General features: G+C 38.8%; 1 protein-coding gene across 1 annotated transcript in view; it reads left to right on the top strand.

Annotated features, from left to right (window-relative positions):
* tln2b (talin 2b) overlaps window positions 1-19,556 on the top strand; it is a 415,773-nt gene that overhangs the window by 310,461 nt on the left and 85,756 nt on the right. The window contains exons 44-45 of the mRNA XM_072913901.1: window positions 5,757-5,903; window positions 16,291-16,457. Of these exons, the coding sequence (XP_072770002.1) occupies window positions 5,757-5,903; window positions 16,291-16,457 (314 nt within the window). The remainder of the gene's footprint in view (window positions 1-5,756; window positions 5,904-16,290; window positions 16,458-19,556) is intronic.

Here is a 19,556-nt window from a genome sequence, read left to right as displayed (position 1 = left end):
ATAAACACAATACAGGGTAATACAAAATGTGACCCAAATAAATAATAAGACAACAAACACCATAATCACATCTTTCAGCCAGAACTGGTCCACCAGCAATAACATCCAACCATAACATTATTTTATATTTTCACTTCTTCTTGAACATTTGTTTTCTAATTTATGGAATTTCTTTTGATTCAGCCATAAAATTAATGAAATAATCTTTGAATTTTGTTTTTAAAATGTTAAAAAATAGCTTTACAGTTTAAAATAATCAGAGAACTGACTAACACTGACCCTACACAACTATGTTGCACAATTAAGTCTTTTTTTTTTTTTTTTAAGCAAAAGAGGTAATTTCAACAGGTACAGCATCCTATGTCATATCTACATGTAATAAGATTTGTAACAAGGCAAACCGTTTGTAAATTGGTCGAAAATCGAGCAAGTTATGGTAATTTAATTAGTACATGTACCATTGACATCAATGTAATGATTGAGGCTAGATGTCAGAGGTAAGATGGCTACAACGTTGCTACGCTGGAGAATGATTGGTCATATGAAAAATGCTCACAGCCAATCAGAAAGAAGGGGCCGTCTAAGCATACCCGCCCCCAAAGTGCCAAAAAGAAACATGAGAGATGCCAGGAGTACACAGAGAGCGCGCAGAAAGGCGTCGCGCGCGCGTAGAAAGGCACCGCGCGCGCACAGAAAGGCACCGCGCGCGCGCAAAAAGGCACCACGCGCACGCAAAAGGGTGTCACGCGCGCACGAAGCGGAGAATCAGCGCGCGATAACAGTTTTTATGCGCTCGGATTTTTGGCACTAATGTGACGCCATACTTATCAACTAGGACAGTGTTTTTCAACCTTTTTTGAGCCAAGGCGCGTTTTTTCAATGGAAAAAATGTGGAGGCACACCACCAGCGGAAATCATTAAAAAACAAAACTCAGTTGACAGTAAAAAGTCGTTGTCGCAATTGTTGGATATGACTTTAAAGCATAACCAAGCATGCATCAATATAGCTCTTGTCTCAAAGTAGGTGTACTGTCACCACCTGTCACATCACACCCTGACTTATTTGGACTTTTTTGCTGTTTTCCTGTGTAGTGTTTTAGTTCTTGTCTTGCGCTCCTATTTTGTTGACTTTTCCTGTTTTGTTGGTATTTTCCTGTAGCAGTTTCATGTCTTCCTTTGAGCGATATTTCCCGCGTCTACTTTGTTTTAGCAATCAAGACTGTTTCAGTTGTTTTTATCCTTGTTAGTGGGGACATTGTTGATTGTCATGTCATGTTTGGATGTACATTGTCTTTGCTCCACAGTAAGTCTTTGCTGTCGTCCAGCATTCTGTTTTTGTTTACTTTGTAGCCAGTTCAGTTTTAGTTTCGTTCCCTAAGCTTCAATGCCTTTTCTTAGGGGCACTCGCCTTTTTGTTTATTTTTGGTTTTAACATTAGATACCTTTTCACCTGCACGCTGCCTCCCGCTGTCATCTGCATGTTGTGATCACGACAAGCCATGTTCCCGACATCTACAAAGCAATTAGCTACCGGCTGCCACCAACTGATATGGAAGAGTAGTGCCGAGCTCTAGACAGCACCGACACTCAACAACGGCACATTATTTGTAGATTATAATTACCGTATTTTTCGGACTATAAGTCGCAGTTTTTTTCATAGTTTGGCCGGGCTCCAGTGTGATTTATATATGTTTTTTTCCTTCTTTATTATGCATTTTCGGCAGGTGCGACTTATACTCCGAAAAATACGGTACTGGTTTGCAAAAACTATTTTTACCCCAAATAGGTGAAATTACATACACACACCAGACTGTATCTCAGGGCACACTAGTGTGCCGCGGCACAGTGGTTGAAAAACACTGGACTACGACATCAGTGGTGGAAATGCGCACATTTTCATAAGATAAGAAAAGTTGCTTTTGCATAATATTGTGAAACAAAACGCCAGATAATATGTCTGCTAATAGGTGCCATTTTGCAGTCCTTATGCACACACCATAATAAAACTTGTATCTCTGACTACGGTATCAGTAATGGGTCGACAATCCATCAAGCGGGTGCGGCTTCAAAGTCATACAAAATATTTTTGACAGATTTTTGAGTGCCGTGTGTAATGTTCTTTATTTTATTCTAAAAAAATACAGTCTTCACACATTTGCAGACTTAAAAGTGACCTATAAAGTACTGCATAAATTGGCTCCAGTTCATCAGCCAAAGAAACAGCCGTGAGCGTGTCAGTCCAGGCTCTGTCAGAGGTGACTGTTATATTCCTCTGCACTTTCAGTAAGTGGGCTGGGTCAGTAAGGAGTGCAAATGTGTGGAACTCAGCACCTGAGGAGGTTAAACTGGTCACAACTTACAAGGCCTTCACAAAAACATTGGAAATGTGGCTTATCAACGCCTACAGCTGCCAGCACTAAAAGATGAGCCTGTTTTGAAGCTAAGATAAATTATTTTATTTTTCATCATATTTTATATGTATTGTGTGCTTTTTTTCCCCCTTTCTCTCTCTTTCTTATCTTTTTCTTTTAAATTGTAATTTTACTGCCTTTTTTACACCATGACCAGTGCACTACAGATGAAAAGTAGCCTTCTGGCTAATTCTGGCTTTTTTAACCATGTGTCGTCATGTGTTTTATGAAATTGCATTGTCCCCTTTAAATAAAACTAATTTAATTTCATTTCATTTAACATTTAAAGTTTTGGTGTTTACTGGCGTTATAGTGCGGTCTACATGTATCTCTTATGTGTGACTGCCATCTACCGGTCATACTTATCATTACACCATGTACCAAATAAAATTGCTTCGAGGTTGGTAAGCACAACCAAAATTATTCCGTACATTATGCGCACCGGGTTATTAGTCGCACTGTCGATTTTTGAGAAAATGAAAGGATATTAAGAGCCCTTTATAGTCCGAAAAATACGGAACGTTTTTTTTACCAGTTAGAATGCATTATTTGTTTACCGGCGTCATATTGCAGTCTACACGTATCTCTTATGTGTGACTGCCATCTACCGGTCACACTTATCATTACACCATGTACCAAATAAAATTGCTTCGAGGTCGTTAAGCACAACCAAAATTATTCCGTACATTATGCGCACCGGGTTATAAAGCGCACTGTCGATTTTTGAGAAAATGAAAGGATTTTAAGTGAAGCCTTATAGTCCGAAAAATACGGAACATTTATTTACCAGTTAGAATGCATTATTTGTTTACTGGCGTCATAGTGCACTCTACACGTATCTCTTATGTGTGACTGCCATCTACCGGTCACACTTATCATTACACCATGTACCAAATAAAATTGCTTCGAGGTCGGTAAGCACAACCAAAATTATTCCGTACATTATGCGCACCGGGTTATAAGGCGCACCGTCGATTTTTGAGAAAATGAAAGGATTTTAGCTGCGCCTTATGGTTCGAAAAATACGGAACGTTTATTTACCAGTTAGAATTCATTATTTGTTTACTGGCGTCATAGTGCACTCTACACGTATCTCTTATGTGTGACTGCCATCTACTGGTCACACTTATCACACAATGTACCAAATAAAATTGCTTCGAGGTCGGTAAGCACAACCAGAATGATTCCGTACATTATGCGCACCGTCGATTTTTGAGAAAATGAAAGGAATTTAAGTGCGCCTTTTAGTCTGAAAAATACGGTACGTTTATTTACCAGTTGGAATGCATTATTTGTTTACTGGTGTCATAGTGCAGTATACACGTATCTCTTATATGTGACTGCCATCTACTGGTCACACTTATCATTACACCCTGTACCAAATAAAATTGCTTCGAGGTCGGTAAGCACAACCAAAATTATTCCGTTCATTATGCGCACCGGGTTATAAGGCGCACCGTCGATTTTTGAGAAAATGAAAGGATTTTAAGTGCGTCTTATAGTCCGAAAAATACGGAACGTTTATTTACCAGTTAGAATGCATTATTTGTTTACTAGCGTCATAGTGCACTCTACATGTATCTTTTATGTGTGACTGCCATCTACCGGTCACACTTATCATTACACCATGTACCAAATAAAATTGCTTCGAGGCCGTTAAGCACAACCAAAATTATTCCGTACATTATGCGCACCGGGTTATAAGGCGCACTGTCGATTTTTGAGAAAATGAAAGGATTTTAAGTGCGCCTTTTAGTCCGAAAAATACGGTACGTTTATTTACCAGTTGGAATGCATTATTTGTTTACTGGCGTTATAGTGCACTCTACACGTATCTCTTATGTGTGACTGCCATCTACCGGTCACACTTATCATTACACCATGTACCAAATAAAATTGCTTCGAGGTCGTTAAGCACAACCAAAATTATTCCGTACATTATGCGCACCGGGTTATAAGGTGCACTGTCGATTTTTGAGAAAATGAAAGGATTTTAAGTGCGCCTTATGGTTAGAAAAATACGGAACGTTTATTTACCAGTTAGAATGCATTATTTGTTTACTGGCGTCATATTGCAGTCTACACGTATCTCTTATGTGTGACTGCTATATACTGGTCACACTTATCACACCATGTACCAAATAAAATTGCTTCGAGGTCGGTAAGCACAACCAGAATTATTCCGTACATTATGCGCACCGTCGATTTTTGAGAAAATGAAAGGATTTTAAGTGCGCCTTTTAGGCCGAAAAATACGGTACGTTTATTTACCACTTGGAATGCATTATTAGTTTACTGGTGTCATAGTGCAGTCTACACGTATTTCTTATGTGTGACTGCCATTTACTAGTCACACTTATCATTACACCATGTACCAAATAAAATTGCTTCGAGGTCGGTAAGCACAACCAAAATTATTCCGTACATTATGCGCACCGGGTTACAAGGCGCACCATCGATTTTTGAGAAAATGAAAGAATTTTAAGTGCGCCTTATAGTCCGAAAAATACGGAATGTTTTTTTTACCAGTTAGAATGCATTATTTGTTTACCAGCGTCATATTGCAGTCTACACGTATCTCTTATGTGTGACTGCCATATACTGGTCACACTTATCACACCATGTACCAAATAAAATTGCTTCGAGGTCGGTAAGCACAGCCAAAATTATTCCGTTCATTATGCGCACTGGGTTATAAGGCGCACCGTCGATTTTTGAGAAAATGAAAGGATTTTAAGTGCGCCTTATAGTCCGAAAAATATGGTACGTTTATTTACCAGTTAGAATGCATAAAAAAAAGACGTGTTCTTGTCTCATAAAGATTGTGAATTAGAGGTTAAATTCCCAAAAAGTGCAGATCCCCTTTAAGATGCAGGTTGTCCCTGAAATATAAGATGAAATGTTTGCACTCGCATGCATCAAAGTAAAAGGTACCCCTCCCGCATCCATCACTCCCACCTAGTCAATAAAGTACTATCTATCTAGTCCTTTTATTCAAGTTTTCCTTTCTCTGTGTGTGGAAACATCTCACTAATAAGCTCACCGCTCTTATCAGTAACTTGTACACAACAAGCCTGCTGCAAACCCAGCTGGTTACCATAGCGACACGTTGCCTCGACAAGTCTAAATGCCTATAGTGATGCTTATAAAGGCTCGCCCACCCACCCATGAATCTCAGTTTGGAAATAATATGAAAGTGCCAGCTTTGCTTTCTCTAGAGAGCGCTCAAAAACCATTTTTCATCCACCTGCTCGATAAAAGGGATTGAAGTTCAGCGCGCGACTGTTGACAGAAGAGTGAAGCCGGATGGATCAGGTCTGAATCGGCGTCTGCTTCTGCTTTCAGGTGGCTTTCCAGATAAGGACACGTGTACAAGAGCTGGGACACGGCTGTATCTACCTGGTCCAGAAAGCTGGCGCCCTGCAGCTCAGCCCTACAGACAGCTTCTCTAAAAGGGAACTCATTGAGTGTGCTCGTGCCGTCACAGAAAAGGTAGTGTGTCCACTGTCACTCTGATGCAGCACACTTCCACGCAGCTGCAATTTACAACCACCAGCATAAACATATTGTTAAAGCGGAACGGCACTCAAAGTTTGTACATCCACACGCACGTTCACTGTACAAACATACATATACACATACATGTACATATACATCCACTGTACAAACATACATATACACATACATGTACATATACATCCACTGTACAAACATACATATACACATACATGTACATATACATTCACTGTACAAACATACATATACACATACATGTACATATACATTCACTGTACAAACATACATATACATATACATTCACTGTACAAACATACATATACACATACATGTAGATATACATTCACTGTACAAACATACATGTACATATACATTCACTGTACAAACATACATATACACATACATGTACATATACATTCACAGTACAAACATACATATACACATACATGTACATATACATTCACTGTACAAACATACATATACACATACATGTACATATACATTCACTGTACAAACATACATATACACATACATGTACATATACATTCACTGTACAAACATACATATACACATACATGTACTTATACATTCACTGTACAAACATACATATACACATACATGTAGATATACATTCACTGTACAAACATACACATACTGTACATATACAAGTACATATACATACATACACTCATGCACATAATCACGTTTCATCAAACATAAATTGAACGTTGTTACCCTAGGGTAAACTGGATAACACATGGCACACTGACAAAGCTTAACCTATTGTTACTATAACAATCTACAAGGTTAATATAGGTTGCTTCTCTTTCTTCCCCTCCATTTTTCTGCTTTCTTTTGTATCTCTAGTTATCATTACGTATATGTATTGTTGCATTTGAACAACTGTATTGTTGATAATAGAGGTAAATTATTGGTATTGTTCATTATCAATAGCGCTAGGGTAACCGCACTTTTGGGGGAATTTTGTCTATCGTTCACAATCATTATGAGGGACAAGAACACACATTATTTTTTTTCGTTCGATGTGTCCTGAATCTGATTCAAAAAGATCAGATTTGCAGCACTTTAGAGCGTTTAGACGTGATTTGTCACGTTCGGGCAAAAAAATCAGATTTGGTGTGCAGTGTAAACGGTGCTTTTGAAATATTATATAAAGAATACATATATGTATTATTTAGTGCTGGCAAAATTAATCACACATTTGGTTTAATCACATTCAATGTCAATCAATCAATGTTTATTTATATAGCCCTAAATCACAAGTGTCTCAAAGGGCTGCACAAGCCACAACGACATCCTCGGTACAAAGCCCACATAAGGGCAAGGAAAAACTCACCCCAGTGGGACGTCGATGTGAATGACTATGAGAAACCTTGGAGAGCACCGCATATGTGGGTAACCCCCCCCACCCCCTCTAGGGGAGACCGAATGCAATGGATGTCGAGTGGGTCTGACATAATATTGTGAGAGTCCAGTCCATAGTGGATCCAACATAATAGTAAGAGTCCAGTCCATAGTGGGGCCAGCAGGAAACCATCCCGAGCGGAGACGGGTCAGCAGCGCAGAGATGTTCCCAGCTGATGCACAGGCGAGCGGTCCTCCCCGGGTCCCGACTCTGGACAGCCAGCACTTCATCCATGGCCACCGGACATGAGGGGAGCAGAGGAGAAAAGAAAAGAAACGGCAGATCAACTGGTCTAAAAGGGGGGTCTATTTAAAGGCTAGAGTATACAAATGAGTTTTAAGATGGGACTTAAATGCTTCTACTGAGGTAGCATCTCTAATTGTTACCGGGAGGGCATTCCATAGTACTGGAGCCCCAATATAAAACGCTCTATAGCCCGCAGACTTTTTTTGGGCTCTGGGAATCACTAATAAGCCGGAGTTCTTTGAACACAGATTTCTTGCCGGGACATATGGTACAATGCAATCAACAAGATAGGATGGAGCTAGACCGTGTAGTATTTTATACGTAAGTAGTAAAACCTTAAAGTCGCATCTTAAGTGCACAGGAAGCCAGTGCAGGTGAGCCAGTATAGGCGTAATATGATCAAACTTTCTTGTTCTTGTCAAAAGTCTAGCAGCCGCATTTTGTACCAATTGTAGTCTTTTAATGCTAGACATAGGGAGACCCGAAAATAATACGTTACAGTAGTCGAGACGAGACGTAACGAACGCATGAATAATGATCTCAGCGTCGCTAGTGGATAAAATAGAACAAATTTTAGCGATATTGCGGAGATGAAAGAAGGCCGTTTTAGTAACACTCTTAATGTGTGATTCAAAGGAGAGAGTTGGGTCGAAGATAATACCCAGATTCTTTACTGATTCGTCTTGTGTAATTGTTTGGTTGTCAAATGTTAAGGTGGTATTATTAAATAAATGTCTGTGTTTAGCAGGACCGATAATCAGCATTTCCGTTTTCTTGGCGTTGAGTTGCAAGAAGTTAGCGGACATTAAATTACTTGCTTGCATAATTTCATTTAACATGAAAAAAGACCCCGTTATTTTGACACAAATGCAATTTAACTAGATTGTCATAAACAAACTTTTTTTTTCACGTTTTACATGAGTGTACGTTATTTCTTTGCTCAAAACATGCTAACAAATGTATCTAGGTCCGTTTTGAAACAGAATTTGCCAGTGAGCGCACCAGTCAGAGTCTTTGCACAGACCTGTGTAACAACTCACGAGGGTAACCGAAATTAATTGGGTGATTAATCTGTGTTGATTCACGATTTAGTATTGTTTGGTGATTAGTCATGTGTTACGTTTCACAGCCCTTATTATTACCGTATTTTTCAGACAAGAAGGCGCACTTAAAATCCTTTCATTTTCTCAAAACTCGACAGTGCGCCTTATAACCCGGTGCGCCTAATGTACGGAATAATTTTGGTTGTGCTTACCGACCTCAAAGCTGTTTTATTTGGTACATGGTGAAACGATAAGTGTGACCAGTAGATGGCAGTCACACATAAAAAATATGTGTAGACTGCAATAGGGAGTCTAGGGACCGTATTTTTTAGACTATAAGGCGCACTTAAAATCCTTTCATTTTCTCAAAACTCGACAGTGCGCCCTATAACCCGGTGCGCCTAATGTATGGAATACTTTTGGTTGTGCTTACCGACCGACCTCGAAGCTATTTTATTTGGTACATGGTGAAATGATAAGCGTGACTAGTAGATGGTAGTCAAACATAAGAGATACGTGTAGACTGCAATATGACTCTAGTAAACAACACCAAAATGTTATATGTTACATTGAAAATATAGAACATTACACACGCCACTCAAAAATCAAAATTATTTTAGTAGGACTTTGGTAAGCTATGAAGCCGCACCGCTTGATGTATTGTACTGTAGGTTTTACATTTTGAAAAAATTATAATAATATGACCCCTTTAATGGACCTTATAATTTGGTGCGCCCTATGGTCTGGAAAATACGGTATTATAAACATACACTACATTGCCAAAAGTATTTGGCCACCTGCCTTGACTCACAAGTGAACTTGAAGTGCCATCCCATTCCTAACCCATAGGGTTTAATATGATGTGAGTCCACCTTTTTCAGCTATTACAGCGTCAAATCTTCTGGGAAGGCTGTCCACAAGGTTGCCAAGTGTGTTTATAGGAATTTTCCACCATTCTTCCAAACGTGCATTGGTGAGGTCACACACTGATATTGGTGGAGAAGGCCTGGCTCTCAGTCTCTGTTCTAATTCATCCCGAAGGTGTTCTATCGGGTTCAGGTCAGGACTCTGTGCAGGCCTGTCAAGTTCATCCACACCAGACTGCACAGTCATGTTGGAAGAGGAAGGGGCCCGCTCCAAACTGTTCACACAAAGTTGGGAGCATGGAATTGTCCAAAATGTTTTGGTATCCTGGAGCATTCAAAGTTCCTTTCACTGGAACTAAAGGGCCAAGCCCAATTCCTGAAAAACCAACCCCACACCATAATTCCTCCTCCACCAATGCAGTCCGAAATGTAGCGTTCTCCTGGCAACCTCCAAACCCAGACTGGTTCATCAGATTGCCAGATGGAAAAGTGTGATTCATCAGTCCAGAGAAGGCGTCTCCACTGCTCTAGAGTCCAGTGGCGACGTGCTTTACACCACTGCATCCCACGCTTTGCATTGGACTTGGTGATGTATGGCTTAGATGCAGCTCCTCGGCCATGGAAACCCATTCCATGAAGCTCTCTGCGTACTGTACGTGGGCTTGTTGGAAGGTCACATGACGTTTGGAGCTCTGTAGCAACTGACTGTGCAGAAAGTCCCCCCAAGTTTTCTCATTGTAATCCCATTGGGTTGAGTTTTTTCTTGCCCTGATGTGGGATCTGAGCCGAGGATGTCGTTGTGGCTTGTGCAGCCCTTTGAGACACTCGTGATTTAGGGCAATATGAATAAACTTTGATTGATCGGTGATTGATTGAAAGTCGGCGACCTCTTTGCACTATGCGCTGACCCCTCTCTGTCGGTTTACGTGGCCTACCACTTGGTGGCTGAGTTGCTGTTGTTCCCAAACTCTTCACTTTTCTTATAATAAAGTTGACTTTGGAATATTTAGGAGCGAGGACATTTGTTGCACAGGTGGCATCCTATGACAGTTCCACGCAGGAAACCATTCTTTCACAAATGTTTGTAGAAACAGTCTCCATGCCTAAGTGCTTGATTTGATACACCGGGCCGAGTGATTAGGACACCTGATTCTCATCATTTGGATGGGTGGCCAAATACATTTGGCAATATAGTGTATTGTCAAATTTCTACTTTTTTCTTGTGTTTTTTTAATCCACCCAGAAATATAATAATAATAATAACTGGGATTTATATAGCGCTTTTCTAAGTACCCAAAGTCGCTTTACATTAAGGCTGAAACGACGCGTCATTGGTTACGTAAATACGTCGACGCCGTTTTTGTGCGTCGACGCGTCGCATGTATACGTCACGCTACTGTCATGGCGGAGCGCAAAGCAGACGATGCGAGCGGTGCGAGCGAGGGGAAAAAAGTCGTCAAAAGTGTGGGAGTATTTCAATAAACGGCCTAATAATGTTGTTGTAAGCACACTGTGTCGAGCGGAAATGGCCTATCATAGCAGCACAACGGCTATGAACGAACATTTGAAAAGAAAACCGACAGCGTTCTTGCCATCACCATCAACTAGTCAATCGTCCGCGTGAGTATACGTTGTCATCATTACACAAAAACATGAATGTGTCATTTGTATCTGCGTTGTAAATTCATAAAGTAAAACACTGTTTCGCTCTGAGAGGCGCGTTTGGCGTGCCTGTTCAGTGTTTACAAAGACGCGCTCCTCTTTAACGCTGTGGAGAGGCGGGACCGGCGAGCGAGCGGCGCCGCAATCGTGCCCAGGTGCGCGATCATCCAATCTCCTCTCGCTGAAGAAAAGGGGAGCAGCAGAGAGAGAGGGAAGAGAGACTGGAAGGAGCCAGAGTGAAGCTGACGTGGAGCGAGAGAGGAGGAGAGCCAGAGACAACGAGGAAGAGGAGTTGAAAAGTGAGGAAAGAAAGAGAAAAGAGTTGGAAGAGAAAAGACTTTGTGTAAAATTAAAAGATTGTAAACCTGGCAAAGCCGTCTGGCGTTCAGTCTGTCGGCCCTGAAAGAACCCCACGGCACAAGACATGTCACAAACGCTAACGTTAATTAGTTGTGCAAATACCTTTTACAACATTAACAGTTACGTATACTATGTACAAACCAACAATTAACTTTCACTTTAATCATACTATCATTGTTGTGTTATTAAGCAAAATAAGCAATACTTTTACTTTTGTTGAAATGTTAACACTGTTGTTGCAGAATATTTCGTTTTGCACTTTCTTGTATTGGATGTTTATCTTTATTTTTGCACATTTTAGCAAATAAGCAATACTTTTACTTTTGTTGAAATGTTTACACTGTTGTTACAGAATATTTCCGTTTTGCACATTTTAGTATTGGATGTTTATCTTTATTTTTGCACATTTTAAAGCAAAATAAGCAATACTTTTACTTTTGAAATGCTTATACTATTGCAGAATATTAAGATTTGCACTGGATGTTTACTTTTATATTTGCACATTAAAAAGCAAATAAGCTACTTTTAATTTTGTTAAATGTTTACATTGTTACAGAATATTTTGTCATGTTGTTGTCAATGTTGACTGAGTGGCCATACTTTTTTTTTTGTAAATAAAAGCCATGCCTTTTGAAAAAACTGGCCTGCATTTATTTTTTCATCTTCATTTAAAAAAAAAAAAAAATCGGTAAAAGGAAAAATAATCTATAGATTAATCGAAAAAAAAATAATCTATAGATTAACCGATTAATCGAAAAAAATAATCTATAGATTAATCGATACAAAAATAATCGTTCGCTGCAGCCTTACTTTACATGTAGAACCCATCATTCATTCACACCACTACATTTTTCTTGTGTTTTTTGAATCCACCCAGAAATATAAAAGGCTCTTTCCGGGCTGTTGTTACGCTCCTCTGAATTTAATGGATGTCACTCTGGTAGTTTTTTCCGAATGGTTTACTCCGTTATCCGCTGTAATATATGATTACCCATCCACCCCTTGACAAGGAAGTAATGAAGTTAGTCTTAAACTTGTAAAACGCTGGTACAATATAAAGGTGATATGTTATTTTTTGGGGTGGTAATAAAGGACTTTATCGCAGCGGTAATGCAAGTCATGAAAAGCTACCCTGCACCGCTGCACACTAAATAGTCCTTGTAACGTGTCCCTGCTGTGACCCTGGCACACAGCAAGGCATGCTGGTCACACATTAGTCATTCACTTCCCTTCCAACACTGTGATTCAATTCAGAGCTCATATCCAACTTGATTCATTTGAGGATTTCATGCTCTCTGATAGGAAACTCACAGCTCGTTCGAGGATTCCTCTCACGGCGTTTCATTTGTTTATGATCTATATGCTTGGCAGTGCTGTGTTATTTGTAGTCAGACTAAACAGCTTTTTTATTTTATTTTGGCGGGCACTGATTTTATTGCCTGTTTAACCCTGCGCTTCCTGTCTGACTGCCAGCTTTTACCACCTATCGAGCTTATTTAGATCAGTTTTTCAACCTTTTTGAGCCAATTGCGTTGAAAAAATCCAAAGGCACACCACCAGCAGAAATCATTAAAAAATCAACTCAGTTGATAGTAAATAGTCGTTGTCGCGATTGTTGGATATGACTTTAAAGCATAACCAAGCATGCATCAATATAGCTCTTGTCTCAAAGTAGGTGTACTGTCACCACCTGTCTCATCACGCCCTGACTTATTTTGAGTTTTTTGCTGTTTTCCTGTGTGTAGTGTTTTAGTTCTTGTCTTGCGCTCCTATTTTGGTGGCTTTTTCTCTTGTTTTGGTATTTTCCTGTAGCAGTTTCATGTCTTCCTTTGAGCGATATTTCCCGCATCTACTTTGTTTTAGCAATCAAGAATATTTCAGTTGTTTTTCATCCTTCTTTGTGGGGACATTGTTGATTGTCATGTCATGTTCGGATGTACATTGTGGACGCCGTCTTTGCTCCACAGTAAGTCTTTGCTGTTGTCCAGCATTCTGATTTTGTTTACTTTGTAGCCAGTTCAGTTTTAGTTTCGTTCTGCGTAGCCTTCCCTAAGCTTCAATGCCTTTTCTTAGGGGCACTCACCTTTTGTTTATTTTTAGTTTAAGCATTAGACACCTTTTTACCTGCACGCTGCCTCCCGCTGTTTCCGACATCCACAAAGCAATTAGCTACCGACTGCCTCCTACTGATATGGAAGAGTATTACACGGTTACTCTGCCGAGCCCTAGACAGCACCGACACTCAACAACAACACATCATTTTCAGACTATAATTACTGGTTTGCAAAAAATATTTTTAACCCAAATGTGTGAAATTAGGTAATCTTCCACGGCACACCAGACTGTATCTCACGGGCACACTAGTGTGCCGCGGCACAGTGGTTGAAAAACACTGATTTAGACCATTTATTCCAAAGTTGCACCATAGCAGTAACAGCAAACACTGCTTTTAGCACATAAACATTGTGCAGTGCAAATATGATGTACTGGCAGAGGGGTTAGTGCATGTGCCTCACAATACGAAGGTCCTGAGTTCAATACCGGGCTCGGGATCTTTCTGTGTGGAGTTTGCATGTTCTCCCCGTGACTGCGTGGGTTCCCTCCGGGTACTCCGGCTTCCTCCCACCTCCAAAGACATGCACCTGGGGATAGGCCCCTCCCACCTCCAAAGACATGCACCTGGGGATAGATTGATTGGCAAAACTAAATTGGCCCTAGTGTGTGAATGTGAGTGGGAATGTTGTCTGTCTATCTGTGTTGGCCCTGGGATGAGGTGGCGACTTGTCCAGGGTGTACCTCACCTTCCGCCCGGATGCTACCTCGACCCCAAAAAGGGACAAGCGGTAGAAAATGGATGGATGAATGGATAAACAAAATGCCCTATACCAAAGGCGTCAAACTCATTTTCATGGTGGGCCACATCGCAGATACCAAAACCCTTGGAGGGCCGCGTCATGATAATATTACACCAGTATCCATTTTTTGGGGATTGTGTCAGGTTCAAACACCGAACTATCTATTAAACAAGACAAGAAGCAAGGAATCACGCAGAGACAGAGTTAAATTTTGCTCATGTGGAGAGACGTATTGGGCTGCACACTCAGTTACAGTTTCACCCTACGCTCTTTAAGGTACAGCCCCATGCGCTCCTCTTTATTCGGGAGTTCCCTAGTTAACATCACTGAGGCTGCTTCTGAAGGAAAGGGGTAATGCAAGCAGCCCCAGTAGACACAATACGTGATTATTCAGAATGGAAATGTGCTGACACTCGTGATTTCGCCCTGTCTCTGTTTTGTCGGCGTTGAGGTACTCAATGTCCGTGGTCTGGAAACAAACTGCTGCTGCGAGACAACTCGCAATGGAAGATTACAAGTTGTGTGCCTTTGCACAGATAGAAAAGTACAACTTGAGCACAATAGATAATAACTATAGCAACGGCCTTTAAGCACAAGAGTTGTGCGATAACATCCATAAACAGGGCTTCCCGCAGCGCTTTGTTGTTAAGGCGGCCGCCTTAACAACAAAGAACCACCGCCTAACCTAAAGTCTTAAAAAAACCACACACAAAAAACATGCATGCATGTGTGATGCATCATGTCGTATGCATACGTGTGTGATGTATCATGTTGTATGCATGCGTGTGTGATGTATCATGTTGTATGCATGCGTGTGTGATGCATCATGTTGTATGGATGCATGTGTGATGCATCATGTTGTATGCACGCATGTGTGATGCATCATGTTGTATGCATGCATGTGTGATGCATCATGTTGTATGCATACATGTGTGATGCATCATGTTGTATGCATGCATGTGTGATGTATCATGTATGCATGCATGTATGATGTCTCATGTTGTATGCATGTATGATGTATCATGTTGTATGCACGCATGTGTGATGCATCATGTTGTATGCACGCATGTGTGATGCATCATGTTGTATGCATGCATGTGTGATGCATCATGTTGTATGCACGCATGTGTGATGCATCATGTTGTATGCATGCATGTGTGATGTATCATGTTGTATGCATGCACGTGTGATGCATCATGTTGTATGCATGCATGTGTGATGCATCATGTTGTATGCACGCATGTGTGATGCATTATGTTGTATGCATGCATGTGTGATGTATCATGTTGTATGCATGCATGTGTGATGCATCATGTTGTATGCATACATGTGTGATGCATCATGTTGTATGCATGCACGTGTGATGCATCATGTTGTATGCATGCATGTGTGATGCATCATGTTGTATGCATGCATGTGTGATGCATCATGTTGTATGCATGCACGTGTGATGTATCATGTTGTATGCACGCATGTGTGATGCATTATGTTGCATGCATGAATGTGTGATGTATCATGTTGTATGCATGCATGTGTGATGCATCATGTTGTATGCATGCACGTGTGATGCATCATGTATGCATGCATGTGTGATGCATCATGTTGTATGCATGCATGTGCGATGCATCATGTTGTATGCATGCATGTGTGATGCATCATGTTGTATGCATGCATGTGTGATGCATCATGTTGTATGCATGCATGTTTGATGCATCATGTTGAATGCATGCATGTTCCAAATAAACACAAACTCAAACTGTATTTTGATGTTGGTCATTATGTTGGTACTTGGTGGAAACAGTTTTATGTGACGTACAGTTTACAGAGCCATTAAGTCTCTGCTAGTGTACCTAATGAAATGTCCCATTATTGTTATTAAATGATGCAATCCTCCCGGTGTTGCAGGTGTCCTTGGTGCTGTCGGCGCTGCAGGCGGGTAACAAAGGCACCCAGGCCTGCATTACAGCAGCCAGCGCCGTGTCTGGCATCATCGCTGACCTCGACACGACCATCATGTTCGCCTCGGCGGGAACGCTGAACCCCGAGAATGACGAGTCCTTTGCTGACCACAGGTGTTGTGACCTTAACGAGGTTGTTAAGTCACGAACAATGCACATGGATTTCATTCCTTTCAGCAAGATGGTTCGCTTGTTGTTCATATGTTTGTACGAGTTCTCCCAGTGTACGCCATCTTTATTGCAAACACGTACTGTATGTTAGTTTAGGTCAGGGGTCGGCAACCCAAAACGTTGAAGGAGCCATATTGGACCAAAAATACAAGAAATACATCTGTCTGGAGCCGCAAAAAATTAAAAGTCTTATATAAGTGTTATAATGAAGACAACACATGATGTAAGTGTTTATATTCGCTATAATAGCCTACTATCAAAAATACTTTAAAAGTCTTATATAAGTGTTATAATGAAGACAACACATGATGTAAGTGTCTATATTCGCTATAATAGCCTACTATCAAAAATACTTTAAAAGTCTTATATAAGTGTTATAATGAAGACAACACATGACGTAAGTGTCTATATTAGCTATAATAGCCTACTATCAAAATGACTTTAAAAGTCTTATGTAAGTGTTTTAATGAAGGCAACACATGACATAAGTGTCTATTTTAGCGATAATAGCCTACTATCAAAATGACTTTAAAAGTCTTATATAAGTGTTATAATGATGGCAATACATGACGTAAGAGTCTATATTAGCAATATTAGCCTACTATCAAAATGACATTAAAAGTCTTATATAAGTGTTAAAATGAAGACAACACATGATGTAAGTGTCTATTTTAGCTATAATAGCCTACTATCAAAATGACTTTAAAAGTCTTATATAAGTGTTATAATGAAGGCAAAGCATGACGTAAGTGTCTATATTGACTATATTAACTTACTATCAAAATGACTTTAAAAGTCTTATATAAGTGTTAAAATGAAGACAACACATGATGTAAGTGTCTATTTTAGCTATAATAGCCTACTATCAAAATGACTTTAAAAGTCTTATATAAGTGTTATAATGAAGGCAAAGCATGACGTAAGTGTCTATATTGACTATATTAACCTACTATCAAAATGACTTTAAAAGTCTTATATAAGTGTTATAATGAAGGCAACACATGATGTAAGTGTTTATATTCGCGATAATAGCCTACTATCAAAAATACTTTAAAAGTCTTATATAAGTGTTATAATGAAGACAACACATGATGTAAGTGTCTATATTCGCTATAATAGCCTACTATCAAAAATACTTTAAAAGTCTTATATAAGTGTTATAATGAAGACAACACATGACGTAAATGTCTATATTAGCTATAATAGCCTACTATCAAAATGACTTTAAAAGTCTTATGTAAGTGTTTTAATGAAGGCAACACATGACGTAAGTGTCTATTTTAGCGATAATAGCCTACTATCAAAATGACTTTAAAAGTCTTATATAAGTGTTATAATGATGGCAATACATGACGTAAGAGTCTATATTAGCAATATTAGCCTACTATCAAAATGACATTAAAAGTCTTATATAAGTGTTAAAATGAAGACAACACATGATGTAAGTGTCTATTTTAGCTATAATAGCCTACTATCAAAATGACTTTAAAAGTCTTATATAAGTGTTATAATGAAGGCAAAGCATGACGTAAGTGTCTATATTGACTATATTAACTTACTATCAAAATGACTTTAAAAGTCTTATATAAGTGTTAAAATGAAGACAACACATGATGTAAGTGTCTATTTTAGCTATAATAGCCTACTATCAAAATGACTTTAAAAGTCTTATATAAGTGTTATAATGAAGGCAAAGCATGACGTAAGTGTCTATATTGACTATATTAACCTACTATCAAAATGACTTTAAAAGTCTTATATAAGTGTTATAATGAAGGCAACACATGATGTAAGTGTTTATATTCGCGATAATAGCCTACTATCAAAAATACTTTAAAAGTCTTATATAAGTGTTATAATGAAGACAACACATGATGTAAGTGTCTATATTCGCTATAATAGCCTACTATCAAAAATACTTTAAAAGTCTTATATAAGTGTTATAATGAAGACAACACATGACGTAAATGTCTATATTAGCTATAATAGCCTACTATCAAAATGACTTTAAAAGTCTTATGTAAGTGTTTTAATGAAGGCAACACATGACGTAAGTGTCTATTTTAGCGATAATAGCCTACTATCAAAATGACTTTAAAAGTCTTATATAAGTGTTATAATGATGGCAATACATGACGTAAGAGTCTATATTAGCAATATTAGCCTACTATCAAAATGACATTAAAAGTCTTATATAAGTGTTAAAATGAAGACAACATATGATGTAAGTGTCTATTTTAGCTATAATAGCCTACTATCAAAATGACTTTAAAAGTCTTATATAAGTGTTATAATGAAGGCAAAGCATGACGTAAGTGTCTATATTGACTATATTAACCTACTATCAAAATGACTTTAAAAGTCTTATATAAGTGTTATAATGAAGACAACACATGACGTAAGTGTCTATATTAGCTATAATAGCCTACTATCAAAATGACTTTAAAAGTCTTATATAAGTGTTGTAATGAAGGCAACACATGACGTAAGTGTCTATATTAGCTATAATAGCCTACTATCAAAATGACTTTAAAAGTCTTATGTAAATGTTATAATGAAGACAACACATGATGTAAGTGTCTATATTAGCTATAATAGCCTACTAACAAAATGACTTTAAAAGTCTTATGTAAATGTTATAATGAAGACAACACATGATGTGTCTATATTAGCTATAATAGCCTACTATCAAAATTACTTTAAAAGTCTTATGTAAGTGTTATAATGAAGGCAACACATGATGTAAGTGTCTATATCAGCTATATTAGCCTACTATCAAAATGACTTTAAAAGTCTTATATAAGTGTTATAATGAAGACAACACATGACGTAAGTGTCTATATTAGCTATAATAGCCTATTATCAAAATTACTATGTGTCGCAGGCTGAAGAAAATCTTTGTTGACAGAAATGTTGAAATGTAATATTTATTCTACACATTTTAAAAACATTAGAAACCATTAGTAAATCAGAGGCTACTCAGAAGTTGAGATAACTCCTGGAAATGACAAAGGTATAGATGTGTGTGCAAGTTATAGGAAA

The sequence above is a fragment of the Nerophis lumbriciformis genome, linkage group LG10 (genome assembly GCF_033978685.3).
Source record: "Nerophis lumbriciformis linkage group LG10, RoL_Nlum_v2.1, whole genome shotgun sequence".
Lineage (NCBI taxonomy): Eukaryota > Metazoa > Chordata > Actinopteri > Syngnathiformes > Syngnathidae > Nerophis > Nerophis lumbriciformis.
Note: the sequence above shows the minus strand (reverse complement) of the source record. Positions and strands in the feature narration are given on the sequence as shown.